Raw genomic sequence first — 15,616 nt, 5'->3', positions numbered from 1 at the left:
AGACAATGGGGTTACTCATTCAGAGACATCCCAGTCACAGTACACAGATCTCAGGCACTGCAATAGCAGCACTCTTGGAGACATAAGCAAGAGGACGCCCATCATGACAGAAGCACACCGTTGAAGCAGATATGGTTAGAGTAGATACATAAAGGTAATTCATTACGACATAAGTCTCCATTCAGCATATAAGTTCTTTCAAATTGTGGCGTATCATTTGCTCACATTTTTATTCATTTGTGTGTGTGTGTATGTACGTGTGTGCGTGTGTATGTGAGCGTGTGTGTGTGTGTATGTGTGTGTATGTATATGTGTGTGTGTGCACTGCGTTTACATGTGCACATGTGGAAACCAAAAATTGACATCTGCTTTCCTTTACCAATCAGTCTCCGTATTATTTTTAAGACAGTGTAGCCCACTGAACCTAGAGCTCATTTATTCAACGAGACTAGCTAACCAGCTAGCCCCAGCCACTCTACCATACTGCGTCCTCAACAGCACTGGTTTTGCTCATGGCACCATGGTCAGATATTTACACAAGTGCTAGGAGTCCACACTCAGATCCTCACTCTTGAGTAGCAAGCACTTTATTGACTGAGCCATCTCCCAAGCCCCTGACCTGAGTTTTTAAAATAAAACTTTGTGTGTTCACTTTTTTTAAGATTTATTTATTTATTGTGTATACAGTGTTCTGTCTGCATGTACACCTGTGTGCCAGAAGAGGGCACTGGGTCTCATTACAGATGTCTGTGAGCCACCATGTGGTTGCTGGGAGTTGAACTCAGGACCTCTAGAAGAACAGCTCTTAACCTTTGAGCCATGTCTCCAGCCCCAAGATTACTCTTGAAATGAAAAGAATATCATTTTTTTCATACTTTTTTTGTAGATCAGGATAGTGAAATTAAGGAGATTTCTACTAACTCTTGTAATGGTGTGTTGTATGAATTTTTCAACTTGACTTGAGTCTGTATGTATTCTTTCTGTTCTTTTTCTACATAGTTACCTATTGCTTAGGGAAATGCAAAATTGTTCAGCATACCTCATTTATCTCATGGGCCATGTAAATTCCTTGTGCATTTATTATAATTTAGGGCATTCAAATACATTTTCACTTGTCAATGACACAGTAATTGTACACATATGTGGAGAGGTGTGACATTTCCAGACATATATACAACGTGTGATGACAGATCAGACAGTGACCACAAACACTCATAATTTCTTTTTGTTGAGGAAACTCAAAACAACTTAGGGCTTTTAAGGCAGACACGTTCCTCTCTGAAAGCTGCTTATAACGCCTGGAAAGAACCACCTCCCTTTGGCAGGTTAAGCTGGTCCTCACATGAAGACAGGAGTGGGCCTCTGAAGACAGTCTGCCAAGGTTTCTCTGGCGTCCCATCAAACTGAACATACCACTACTCAAATAGGACCAGCAATTGATCTGTCTTGGCTTTTGCTGTTGCTTTCCTAGGTGATATGTATTCCTGCCTCATGAAGATCTTCCACTATTACCTGTTTGCTACTAGAAAATTCTTTATCCTCAGAAAGCTGTGTCATTTTCAACTTTAAGCTAAATCCAGAAGAGGAGAATTTTTACTTTTATCTGTCAATACTACACCGAAAAAAAATCTCTTGAAGTTGGGAAGATTTTAAAGTGGATGTTACAGAACATGGTAGAATTCTTTGATTGGGTAGGTGGAATTAAACCCCAAGGAACCTGATGGAGTTCCTTTCAAGGTGTCAGGTTGTATCATCAGTGGGAAGGCTAGCAGGGTAAACTGTCCAGCCTGTGGTGTCATAGTGACATCTTATGATAATCACTGTCATGTCTACACTATCAGTAAATTTCTTCAACTCTCATGGGAATGAATATGCTACAGAGCAACACTACTTTTCAAAACTTTCAAAATGAAAATGTAGAGAGCCATGATCTGATTTTGAGGCTGGGTATGAGAAAGCAAAATTCTCTTTTTCCCCCTTTGTGGTCCCTCCTGCACCATCTCCCAAGTAGAAAAAGAACCTGCAGAAATCAAATGTTTTAACTTTACCGCCAAGCAGAAAGGACCTCGACATGTTTTTAGCATTTGCTACTGAGAAGAATCTGTCCTTGGAAAACCGTAGACCATCTTGTTCATCTCTAGCTTGAATCCAGAAATGTGAAACTAGAGGAGGGTTTCTGAGCCCCTGTGGATAACACACTATCGTACTCAAAGCACTCTTTCAACGGACTTTCTTCCAGGGCGGGACTTGTTGAGAACCTCTTTAGTTAATTAAAACTTCACAGAAACAAGGGGAAAACAGAAAACTTGGCACAAAGCAGCCAAGATGATCACTAGACACTTCACAGACTGGCCAAGGACCAGGAATCCAATTTAACTTTTGCAAATGTTTCTGTGAAATATTTGACTCCTCCCTGTACAACTGGAGATTTACAAACTATTAAGGAACATTGAGCTTACTAATGAAAACTTCATAAATACTTAGTGCCAGTGAACTCAGCCAGGGTGCTAAGTCTGCTGGGCTGGACACCACAGTCTGAACTTATACGTTGCATGCTTATCCTTAGACCAGCCCAAATCCTGCAGCCTACTAAAGCTGAGCATGTCATAAGCTGATGAGTCAATTGAATGAATCTGACAAATGTCTTTATTTGAGCTGTGGGGGAAAAAATCTACCAATTATAAAGACCCAAGACTGGCAAATTACAAAATATGCAGCGGCATCCCTGAAAAGATAATTCAGTGAGGATGACGCAGCTTTCCGTTCTGAAGTCCGTCCCTGGGAGGAGCCTTCCCCACATGCAAGATCTCGGGTTCCATCTGCGGGGCTTGAGACTGCTGTCACTCTTTGTTTATTTGTTTGTTTGTTTGTTTAAGCAGAAGCAGAGTAGGGAGACCAAGACATGCTCCACTTTTCTTCCAATATTCCAAGGGCCATCCTCTTCTTGAAAGAACAGATGGGATGGAACCCGGGTCCTCCATATACCGGCCACAGCGTGCCAAGTGTGCCCCACTGCCACCAATCCATCCCCACCCCCAGGGGAACTTTCTCCAAAGCAGCTCTCTCACCCATCTCCAGTCTGCTGGTGACAAACTTTCCCGTGGCCAGGGGAAGCGCTGTGGCCACTACAGATTGTGATTACGGTGTAACTGTTCTTACCGTGGCAGAGCAATATTTTCTTGTTATTTCTGTTTTTGGATTTGCAACAGCGTTTGGCTATAAAGTCCAGACAGGCCTAAAACTCAGTGTGTAGCCAAAGCTTGCCTGAAACTCATGACAGGGTGTCTAGCCTCTTTTAGTCATTTTTTAAAAATTATTTTATGTGTTTACTTGAATACACGTATGTATGTATGCATATCATATGAGTGTGAGTCCAGGGGAGGACGGGGGTCTGCAGATATGCTAACAGTTACGGGGATTGTAAAGTGGATGGTAGCCCTGGCCCCTCCTTAAGAGCAATGTCTCTTAGGCACTGAGCGGTCTCCCTCTTTAGCCATGCATTGCAGAGCCTCCAAAGCATCCATTCATTGACTTCTTGGCCTTTGCCGATGAGCAAATTCGCTGTACTCGGGACTCAGGTGTTCTCAGGTGGTTGGAATCTGCCAGCCACGGGACTCACTGAGACCCTGGCAATTACAGTTCCTCCTCCAGGGGCTCCTTCTGGTGGCGACATAGTCATCAAGTCAGGCTTAGCACAGGTCGGCTTTGTCCTCAGGGTCCCAACACCTCATATGCCCCTGATTGCAACCCAAGCCTGTCCCTCCTGATAAAAACTGGACGTGAACCTAACCCCCATCCCACTAGACCTCCTCTGGGCAGCCAGGTACCATGGTCTGGACCCTTGGCTGCTTTTCCCAGGTTGGAACTGAGGCCTTTCAAATCTTAAATAAGGAAGTACGCGCAAAAGCTCTGTTTGGTTCCTAGCATAGTGCTCGCCCTCAGGCTAGCCAGTTCTTAAAATGAAAATTCAAAGCACCAAGTGGCGGGCGGGCCCTGAGGTCGCCCTGCAGAAATTCCTAGGAGGAGAAGCGCCTCTTCTGGTCACTAGCACCTGTCCTCCCTGAGCTCGCGCTAGAAGCTTCCCCTGGAGTGGGGACCCGCGTACTCTCTAGTGACAGGACAAAATGGGAGTCTAAAAAATGAAGTCTTTGTTCCTCGCAGCACCAAAAGTCTTCCTCTTGAGCAACCGGCAAGAAATGTAAAAGTCCTCCAAGTTTCCACAGCGAGAGGGAAGTAACACTCGCTACACTAGAGACAATCTATGGTTTGAGAAATGGCGCCCCCAGATGGCTGCAGAGAATGTAGAGAAAGACTTAGCCCTGGCGCCTAGCAGCCTAGCCAGAAGCCTGGAAAGTCCTGGTACCCTGAAGAGAAAAGACAGCGCGCGCCCTTGGAAAGTCTGTGGATAAAAGCCAAGTAACAACACTGCTTGAGACAAGCAAACGGACAGGACCCTAAAGCAGACAGCGATACTCCTTACTGTGTGACCTGGTTCATACTTAACCCTGCTGTGCCTCAGTTTCCCTATAATTATGAAAACCCAAAAGAGTTTAACAATCAAGTCGCCAGTTTGTCCTACCTGTAACAAGCAAGGTAAGTTTGCTTGCCACCAAGCCTGACCATCTGAGCTTTATCTCCGGGACCCACGGGATGCAAGAAGAGAACCAACTCCTGTCCCCTCCAAAAACAGGCTGTGGTCCATCAACACTCATAAACCAATGTGTGTGTGGGGGGGGGTGTTTGTAAAAGCTGACAATCACGACCACCCGCTAAGGACAAGATGACACTAGTTAGGCAGTTACTGCATCTTTTTATCTTCCTCGCGGGTTTGTCCTACTATGTGCCGCTGCTCCACTATTACTCTTGGCCCCGAAGTTGCTGTAGAGCCTAGCCCCTTCCCCCCTCCCCCACCGTGCATTTTAACAAGGAAACCGGAAACTTAGCACCCACATTTTTTCATCTAAAGGAATGACAGTTCAATGACGTGAACTCTGGAGAGTAGGGCTGAGAAATTAGTTTCCATTTCAAGTTTGCGTCCTGTGCAGCCGGGAGCTGCAATAGTGGAAATTAAGAAACCAGCATACACGCGGCTTTCTTCCGTTCACTCCTTGACAGGGCTTCGGTAGACTTTCAGGACCCCATTCTCGAGTGCAGGAGGAAGCTCGCTTTCCCTGCGCCCAGTCCACCCCGCGGGTCTTCGTGGATCCTGGGCAGAACTGGGATTGGCAGCCTCGGGAGCTTGGAGGTCACCTAAGCATCTGAGTGTGAGAGCGAAGGTCTTCCTCTTCCGAAATCTAGCAGCCAGTAAAGGGTTAACCAAGCAACAGAGAGACTGGAGAGACTTTCTTTGTCCGTCAGGATTCTTCGGTGCCCTAAGGACGGAAAACACCAAACGGAGCGGCAGGACCAAATGCAGGAGTTGTAAGGGCTTTTCTCCAGGCCTGCAGCATTTGAGTCGGAGGTTGTTCACCCGCGCGCTGGGGCAGGGGAGTGGCGGGAGGGAACCTACCTATCGCTGACTGCAGCCTTCTCTGCAGAATGCCAGGGCCTGACACTGGGGATCACAGTACAGTCACTGTTTGCTAACTAGGTGAGGATGAATGAAGCTTCTCTTCCTGAAAATAGGCAAGAGGCTCAACGTGGACGCTCCGGGGCAAATGCCTGCTGTTTTGCACAAATAAGTGAGGAGGGGAGGAAGCCTGTGAATCAGAGATCCTCCAGGGAGCATCGAAGAGCCTGGGCTAACCCAAGTGCGTGCCTCTCCAGGAGTTTGAGCCTCCGGGTTATGTAAACTCACATAGAAATCCCCGTAGGGACGGTCACCGAGTGTTCTTGGACCGTGCCTCACCGTAGTCCACTCTGCCTGAGGCTAATGCCCTGCTTCCCAGAAGCCGTTACACACACACACACACACACACACACACACACACACACACACACACACACACACACACACACTTGGCTGGTCGCGGACGAAAGGAAGGTGCACGGCTCTAGATGGAGCGGATGCGACTGGAGCCGGGTGGGGTCCACCAGGTCGAGTGGCACCGACGTAGGAAGGGTCTGAGACAGGCCTCCTGGGTTTCCGCCCGCCAGGCAAGCAGCCTGGCGGGAGCTAGACCTTGCGCTTGGGGGCGCCGGAGACTCCTTACGACTTTGGGCGCCCCCTAGCGACGAGCGAGACAGGCGCAGGATCCCCAAACAATGCCTGGACCCGCGGGAGTGCGCCAGGCACATGGGCAGCCTGCTGCTCGCCCGAACACAAAAGCCAGTGACTCAAACTAGGCGGACTGGCTTTGGGCTTCTTGAACTCCCACTCGGGGATCTGCAGGCGGGAGGTCACCCCATGGGAGTGCTTTGGGGCCACGAGCAGTGGCTACTAGAGAGATCTGAATCCCACCCCGGGGTCCAAGTCCTAGCACTTCAGCATCCAGGCTCTGCGTAGATGATTGATTTAACCTGTCTGTGTTTATGTGGCTCATTTTCAAACCAAATTGTATCTGGGGTGAAGGACTTTTAAGCCTCTGGCTGCTTCAGTTAGACACTGGAAGGCCTAGTCAATTGGATGGAAGCTGCCCCGACCTTTCTTCAGCAGAGCAGGGGGAAAAAAAGCTGGACCTTTAGAGAATCAGACGGTGCGCTCGTTCTGGATGTTTGCCTGCGTTGTCCATTGCCAGGAGTGGGTAGGAAACAGAATTTTGTCGGCATTCATCACTCCTTAACCTCTTAAAACTGCCGGGCCGCAAAATGTGCTGGCCACTGAGCCCCCAGGTGCATAGTCCAGAGAGATGGAAATGTAAATCGAGCAACAGTGATCAGAGCCTGCTGATGGCTCTAAGTGTCCAGGAAGCTATAACAATGTACCCACCTTACATATGAAAGAGGATCGCTTTCCGGGGGCGGGGGTCACTACCCACGACCTCCAAGGACCTACTGAAAAGGAAGCTGACTCTTAAGACAAGGGGTAGGTTTGGGGAAAGGAGTCCCCTTCCCCCTGCGAGCGTGCGAGCCCTGTGTACACAGTCTCTCAGTCCTCCTTTAAACTCGTCCCCTGGTCTAGCACCTTTCATGCCTAGCCTCAATCCTCTTACCGTCTGCGATCCTCCTGTACTAGGGTCCCTATTCACACACAGCAGTTGGTTCACTTCTCACATCCGGTGACCAGGACGGTGCCCCTGGTTGTTATAGGATGAATGAGCCGACTGTGCTGAGGACGCGCTCTTGGGAATCTCTAGGCAGCAGTCTTTGCCCCGTTCCTTCCCAACCTGTTAGCCTCCTGTTCCTAGTACTCATAAACCCCAATTATTGCTGTGGTGACCTATCCCGGGGCAATCCTGGGCTAGAGCCCGTGCTGCCTTCAAGAATGGACATCCCTTCAGAAGGCAAAGTCTCTTCTCCAAAAAGGAGAAATGGCGGGCAAACTCTTGTGAGTCTAATAAGTCCTCTGCGATGACAGAATCCTATAGACACCCTAGCAAAAGAGCAACTCCATGCATCACTGCTACTACGTTTTGTAATTCAGAATGCATCGAAAGACATTGCAAACACACTGCCCTAGCCAGCCTGCTCAACTTCGGCTGGAGACTCGAAAGAAAACGAAGTTCTCCCGGGCAGTTTTGAGCATGCAGTCCTGGGCTGGAACCCTGGGGCACAAAGAGCCCAGAACTGCCGGCTCGTGGTTGCCCGGGGACGCAGTACTCATACGTAAGGGTTGCAGCACATCAATAAGGGCGCAGGCCACGCGAGGCGTGAAACACGTTCCAGCCCAGATGCAGCCGCGAGGCTCCTAGCATTGCTCCACGCGTGCCCTCAACTTTCGGCGGCTCAGCCTCGCTCTCGGCTCGCGCGCAGTGGGACGCAGGGGCCTCGCTAGTCCGCTTGCAAGGAGACTGCTAGAGCGCGCGCGCAGCGGCTGCTGCACAGGGGTGGGGGCGCAGCCCGAATTTCCTGCCAGCTAGAGCGTGAGGGGCATTCTCAACGCAAAACCAGCTCCAGAAAGTAGTGACCTGCCTCCTCAGATTACTCAGGGCTGGCTCCTCCTTTGCTCCCCCCTCCATCTCCAGATTTGCATAAAAAAGGCCAAGAAAACTCTGGCTGGGCCCCAGCCGCCGCTCACTCTGCTCCCCCGGGTCGAGCCCCCCCGGAGCTGTGCGCGGGCTTGCAGCGCCTTGCCCGCGCCGACTTCTCCGTGCCCGGCGTCGCGCTCTGAGCGATCGGCCGGCTTTCCAGAGCCCACGAGCAGAGCGAGCGGGTCCGGGACGAGCTCCGGCTCCGGCAACCTCGCGCTTCCCCGACTCGGTTGCCTCCGCCCCCCCGGGGGTCGCTAGTCCACGATGCCGCGGGGCCCTGGCTCGCTGCTGCTGCTAGTCCTCGCCTCGCACTGCTGCCTGGGCTCAGCGCGTGGGCTCTTCCTCTTCGGCCAGCCCGACTTCTCCTACAAGCGCAGCAACTGTAAGCCCATCCCGGCCAACCTGCAGCTATGCCACGGTATCGAGTACCAGAACATGCGGCTGCCCAACCTGCTGGGCCACGAGACCATGAAGGAGGTGCTGGAGCAGGCGGGCGCCTGGATTCCGCTGGTCATGAAGCAGTGCCACCCAGACACCAAGAAGTTCCTGTGCTCGCTCTTCGCCCCTGTCTGTCTCGACGACCTAGACGAGACTATCCAGCCGTGCCACTCACTCTGCGTGCAGGTGAAGGATCGCTGCGCCCCGGTCATGTCCGCCTTCGGCTTCCCCTGGCCCGACATGCTGGAATGCGACCGTTTCCCGCAGGACAACGACCTCTGCATCCCCCTCGCTAGCAGCGACCACCTCCTGCCGGCAACAGAAGAAGGTAAGCCTTCCCTCTTCGTTCCACCCACTCCCAACTAGCCTGAGGTGCTAGGATTGGGGGCGAAGGGCCCCGTAACCTCCACTCCACATCTTGGTTCGTCCCGGCCGGGGGTTCCAGCCTTAGATGTGGCAGAAGCTTTCCCTGTCCTATTCTGTTGCCATACCGTGTATCAAACTTGAGATATCCACCCCTGTGCCAAGACCCCTCCCTGGTTATAACAGCTCCCCTTAGGGAGTTAAAGCCAAACAAAAGTGCAATTCTTGTTTGGAGATGCTTGCTCTGCAATCACGCTTCTGAAGGCGTTTAGCATGGCCGGGTCCTAGAGATGAGCACCCAGGCCAAAGGCTTCTGCTTAGTCCCTCTCTGCTTGCTCTTGTCGCACTGGACAAAAACACAGGCTACACACTGATCGCCTTTGGAGCAACTTTTTGTCCTTTGCCAATTTAGGTTTTGGAGCTAAAACGAAGACTGGCTGGGAGTGAGTGGAACACGGAATATCGGTTTTAACTGCCCAGGTGTTTGAGGAAGAGAGGATAAAGGGAATCTCCAGGGACCATCTTTTTGTCACTATCAGCTTTTATCTTAGGAGTGGTTTTAATTAGCTGCAGAAAATCATGCAAAAGAGTCCCCTCAAGTTTTTTAGAAAACAGAGAGAAGTTCATAGGCAAAAACAAAAACCATCAAAGCAATGAAAACCTCATGGGCTCTTGATATTTTTCCTGAAAGGGAAAAGTACACAAAGTGTCTGAGCTGATTTAGGCCCCCTGAGATAGAAAGGGGGCTTCCCAATCCGCCTCAGGGCCTCAGCAGCATCTCCCTTTCAATCTCTAATTGTTTTCCTGCAGACATCATTAGTTAAAGAAAATACAAAGTTGTTTAGCAATCTTTCCTGGCAGGCACCATGAGTCTGCAATCATCTTATTGGTTAGGTTTCTAATTTATTGCAAATGTTTGGCATTTTTCAAACATTTGTCCAACATATAGCATAGAGTAACCAGTACAGGTTGGTAGCATTTCATACACATTCTGAGCCTCCTCATTGGAAGTGTTTCTCCCAGGTTGGGTAGCACCAAGGCAGTTTCATGTGGGCTGCTTTCGTTTCTCTTCCTATTATCAACCCAAACATACACTGAGTGTTTTCTCAGATTTCCCTTTCCTTCTTCAAAATGAGCCTGTATGCCTGCAAAGTTTGCTCTTTGCTGTTTTTAAAAATCAGATAACCTTTCTATTATGAGTCACGAAGGGGTTTTTTGTGTGTATGTGTGTGAAAATTCAATTTCTTACTAGTGAAAACCTGTGTGATTTCACTTACACTTAAAAGATAGCATTAGGCATGTTTATAAAATGGAGGGGGAAAATGTTCTTTTCTTCGTGAGCATATATGTTCTTTCACACCAGTGTTAGACTGGCAGCTGTGTGAACACACAAAATCCCTGGGTGTGCTCAGACAAAGCCCACAGAGTTTTCCTTCATGTGGATCAGCTTGTCTCCAGGTTTGTTTGCTTACAAAGAGTTAGGCAACAAACACCTGTACCAGGGAACTGTAGGGGAGTAACGAAATAAACTGTAAGTCAAACACAAACTTGGCAGGAAGTGGAAGGTGAAGGAGAGCCAGTTAGAGCTGGCTGTTGGAATTACTGAGATGTGCTCCCAAGATGCAACAGGCCCTATAAGTTCCCAACACCACAACACTAGTCATCCTTCCTAGCCCAGATGAGAAAATATATGCAAAGGATTCCCCCGCCCCCCCGCCCCCCACCACCTATCGCTCTGCTGAGCCGAAGGGGTTTTCTGCATCTCCTGCAGATGAGAACCATCTCTCTTTGTGGTCCTGCATCTTCCCAAGTCCCGCCCAGCTCTGGAAGTTTTGGCACTTTCTCCTTAGAGAGCCATTGAATTCATCCCATCCGAGCAGTGAGGATGAAGTGAAAAGCCTCTCTGGGTCACCTTGCAATGCACACCTACCCACTCACTGCCCACGACTCCCTTTTTGCTTGGGGTGGGGGGAGTCAGTGCTAATAAAGCAGGACAGACAGCCATTCTCATTTCACCCGACCCCAAATGGGAAGTGCAGCACTTAGGAATGAGGGGTCCTATTTTTACAGAGGCCACAGAAGCAGGGGTCATACAGGACAATGGCTGCTCTGGTCTGGCTAGATCCTTCTGAGTTGTTTACAAATGCCACCTGCTGTTCCTGTTGAAGCTCACTAAAGACCTCCTTTACATTTCCAGCCCCAAAGGTGTGTGAAGCCTGCAAAACTAAAAACGATGACGACAACGACATAATGGAAACTCTTTGTAAAAATGATTTTGGTAAGTAACCGCCACCACCAACACATTTCACAGCCGTCCATGCTTCATTTACCAGGAAAAGTTGAAAGTGTAAGGAGTCTCCCGATGAGGGGAGGTGAGACATGATCACATCTCCTGATCCCTAAAGTTGCCTACCTGATGGGTTCTTAGCTCTCGGCACATGTAACTGACTTACACTGGATGACGTTTACTGTTTCTGTAAACAGTGATCAAGTGGGGATTTCTCAGTTTACTAGTGCACAGTGGTTGACTTCTAATCTCTCTTTGGCTTTTTATTTTTTGAGCCAACACACAGGACCCTGTGCCATGTATCTTTTTCAATTGCTTAAGATGTGCTCCAAGAACAGGAGAGGACATATGACCCCAGCAAAATGGACTCAAGCCCTTAAACTGGCCCAGAACAAATACTTGCACTAGCATCAAATGAAAATATTTTCACTCTATTGGTAGCACACATTTGTCACATTTTATAAACAGCCAGAAAAGAAGGAAGTTTCCCTAGTTAGGTGAATATGATGCTGTGGTGCTTGGGACATAGGAAGTATTACAGCATGAGTGATGTTAGCCAAGGAATACAAACAGTAAGTCACTCCCCTTAGGGCATCATAGGGGGAAAGATAGGAACTTTATCTGGAAAGACCACCACCTACCAGCCATCCTCAAGCCCTCGGATGAACCGTGAAGACTGGCTAGACACAGGGAGCTAAGTCAAAATCAGAATCAAGAGTGGCCAGTGACTTTACCCTGATTGCTGCCTCATCCAGAATGCACTGTTGTTTTAACCCTACTCCAGTGGCAGGCACCTTTGCTTGTTTTAGAGGGGTTGGTATCCCTTAAGGGTATTACTCAGTCAAAAGATGGAAGCTATTAGTGGGTATAGAAGGCGTCTATCAAACAACATGAAGTCTAACAAGTCCGTGCTAACATTTCTACACACTAAACAAACCCAGGCTGCCACTATTGACAGTTACCTGGCCACCTTGAAATCTCAGGCTGAGTCTTCTCTAACACCGTGAACCATCCTGGTCACCGTTCTTCATCAGCTTCTGGTCTTTTCAGGAAGTGTCCTGAGTTGAACCTTAGCTAGGTCCTGAACTGTACCCCTGATACAAGGAAAGGCTTGACACTGTTGAGAAAACAGATAGAACAAGAGTCCCAAGTCCTAACTGACAACTTTTCCCAGTAAGAGGAGTCACATGGGGCCCATAAAGCTTCATTTGTCTTCAAACACACAGACTTCAAACTATCTCAGGGCCAAGCATGTCAACAGTGGGCAAGTTTCAGAGAGCCTTACCAAACCATCATCCTTTACTGCCACAAGTCATATTATTACTTAGTTTAAACTGACAATTCTATGGAACTTGTGCTCTTGTTATTACTACACATAAGATTTTTCTTCTGACTTCCATGGGACTCCAAAGCAGATACATTTAGGAGACCACACACGCACGTGCGCATACACACACACACACACACACACACACACCACACCACACCACACCACACCACTTGTTTGTTTTGTGGCTTACCTCACAGAAGACAAGCTTACTGAAAACGCCATATGAAGGTCTGAGCCAAACAAGCAGTGTGAACAATGCTGTACCGTGAGTGTAGCAGCCAGCAGCTCTGCTTCTGTCCCCAAATGAGGACAATGAAAAGTATTCCATTTTGCCTCCCTTCTTTGGGCAGTAGGAGATAGAACAGGCTGAGCTTATTTAACTTGCTTTGTCAACAGACACAGCACCCCCCCCCCACCCCGACTACATATTTGAAACAAATGAAACACCTTCCTTCCCTCCACAGAGCAGGTTACACTGTGTGACACTGGGCCAGGGACAGACCGCCACCTCCTGCGGCCCCACCACCACCGCACATAGCGTGTCACTGGGTGGGGGACTATCACCCACCCACTGTGTCCCAGTCACATGTTCCAGAGCAAGAATGTTACTGTGGGTCTTTAGTTCCCGATGTTTTGATTCAGCTTCAAGTCTAAGGAAAGAAATCCCACTCTCCCCATGCTATACATTTCAGAGCTGAAGAAGGGTAATTAACACACCTAGGGTAATGGACATGGCTCAAGAGCGGTCCATTGACTGGGTGAAGTCTTGCACTGGCCTCACCTATGTTAGAAACTACACTCTCTGCTAGTGTGTAGTCACTTCAATTCACCCTCTAGAGTGGCATCTCACCCCCTAATAGTCACAAGAACACGTGACATTTCCACATGGTTTAACCCTTATACTCTGAGGAGTCAGTACTGCTGTTCAGATGAGTACCAAGTCAGACCAAGCTGTCATTCACCAAGTCACAGCACCCTTGCCTTACTGGGTAAAGTATCCATCATTTCCTTTTCTGCTGGAAAGCCACTCAGTTGATTTCCCTGTCTGAATTTTGTTTTTAAGGAAAAGAAAACCTCAAAGACATACACACACAAAATGCTCCACTATTACTAATTTAAACAATGCATTAAACCCCATCAAAGTTGGGAAGTCATACACGCGTGTCATCTATTACAGCTGTTGGTGGCACCAAGAGTCTTAGGACACACTGGAGTTGAGCAACTTAATGCTTCACAAGGACAGGAATTTGACATTGCCTCAGAAGAACACAGTGGCAGTGTAGAAAGAGGTTTAGGGACTAAGCTTAGGACACGAGCTACCTGGGTGGCCTGGTACAAGTCATGGACACTTCTCTCAATTTGCATCTTCGTATACTAATGAGCTTTTAATGGGATGACCCTTGCTAACCTGAAAATTCTATCCTTTTCCTGCATGTGTGGAGTCCTGAAATTTAATCCCAGCATGTGTATTTCCAAAAGCATAGTGTTCATGGCTATAAAACGTGTCTTTTATAGTAAACAACCTACTTTTTGGTCTTAACGGTCTAATGACCCTACATACACATTTTGGAAACAGTACATACATGATCTGTAAATGCCTTGGCCTTGGCCAGGCAAATGAGAACACATAAGGATGAAGTCTGCAGAAAAACACTTTTATGGCTAAACATGTTGTGCTCTTAAAAAGGAGACTTGCATGGTTTTTTTCCTCCTTGTTACTTTACCAAATCAAAAGCAGCTGCAAGAGCCTTCTCCTTCCCCTGTAATCTGTCCCTCAGAAAGCAGGGACTGTGATACCATTTCCGAACAGGTTTGCCCAGAAACCTCTGTGACACAATAAACCCAGTTTAACGTTTGCAGCCTGGGAGGCTCATGTTTCACCTCAGAGTTAGGCCTTTCTCCTCATGCTGAAGTCCCCTCCAGTAAGAGAATCATTTGCTGAGCACAGCAAGTACCACATGCCAAGGGGCTTACCAACACGAGGGCGAGAAGCTTCTGAAAGGATGGCTGATTTGAAACGAAATGCCCAGCCAGTGCTTTGGAACTTTAGAAATGGGGCCACCTACTGCCCCCAAGACTAGAGCCCGACAGTCTTCCTGGTTATAGGAGATGCCTCTTCCTCCCACAGACCAAGCACAGAATAGGCAGCAAAGCTGGCAATCTGCATAGTTCCCCCTCATCGTAACTCACGGTTCGTGTTGTCCCTACCCCTCTTGTCTTCACAGCACTGAAAATCAAAGTGAAGGAAATAACCTACATCAACAGAGACACCAAAATCATCCTGGAGACCAAGAGCAAGACCATTTACAAGCTGAACGGCGTGTCTGAAAGGGACCTGAAGAAATCGGTGCTGTGGCTCAAAGACAGCCTGCAGTGCACCTGTGAGGAGATGAACGACATCAACGCGCCCTATCTGGTCATGGGACAGAAGCAGGGTGGGGAGCTGGTGATCACCTCGGTGAAGCGGTGGCAGAAGGGCCAGAGAGAGTTCAAGCGCATCTCTCGCAGCATCCGCAAGCTGCAATGCTAGTTTGCTAGTGGGGTGGCTTCTGACTGGCTAGGCTCTGGGCTCTGTGGACCACTTCCGCTCTGTGAACTCACTTCCGGTTTCCCAAGCACAGTCCGGAAAGCTCCAGCCCCCAACTTGGAGCGGCTTGCCCTGCCTCTCGCATGTGTGTATCCCTAACATTTCCTGAGTTATGAGGCCCTAGGAGGCCTCGGGAATGGATAGCTGTTTTCACATAAAGCGAAAGCCCGTCCAGATCTTGTAGAAATATTCAAACTAATAAAATCGTGACTATTTTTATGATGTTTTAAAACAGCTCATTTTAAGGTTAGTTTTGAATAAGTAGTGCTGTGACCTGAGGGACACTTTTCCGTCTTTGGCCAGTCCGTTGGTTTGGACTGTGCACTAAGGTTGCCATGCCGGGCAGACTGTTTCATTTTTATCTACACGTGTGGGTCCCAGACTACACTTGTGGGTTGAGATAAAGCTGGCTGTTATCTCAACGTCTTCCTCAGCTCCAGCCTCGATGTCTAGGTCTTAAAACATTTCATTGCTCATTTTACACCCTCATTAACGCTGACTGTTGCCTGCATCTCAGCCCAGCTACAGACTTCAACTTCTAA

General features: G+C 48.6%; 1 protein-coding gene across 1 annotated transcript; it reads left to right on the top strand.

The window, feature by feature from the left end:
• Nucleotides 1-8,333: 8,333 nt before the first annotated feature.
• On the top strand, nt 8,334-15,017 carry Sfrp2 (secreted frizzled related protein 2). Its single transcript, NM_001281558.1, has 3 exons — nt 8,334-8,835; nt 11,068-11,148; nt 14,713-15,017. The coding sequence occupies exons 1-3, from the start codon at nt 8,334-8,336 to the stop codon at nt 15,015-15,017; spliced, it is 888 nt and encodes a 295-aa protein (NP_001268487.1).
• The last annotated feature ends 599 nt before the right edge of the window (nt 15,018-15,616 follow it).

This window comes from Mesocricetus auratus, unplaced genomic scaffold (assembly GCF_017639785.1).
Source record: "Mesocricetus auratus isolate SY011 unplaced genomic scaffold, BCM_Maur_2.0 Super-Scaffold_100009, whole genome shotgun sequence".
NCBI classification, from domain to species: Eukaryota; Metazoa; Chordata; class Mammalia; order Rodentia; family Cricetidae; genus Mesocricetus; species Mesocricetus auratus.
Note: the sequence above shows the minus strand (reverse complement) of the source record. Positions and strands in the feature narration are given on the sequence as shown.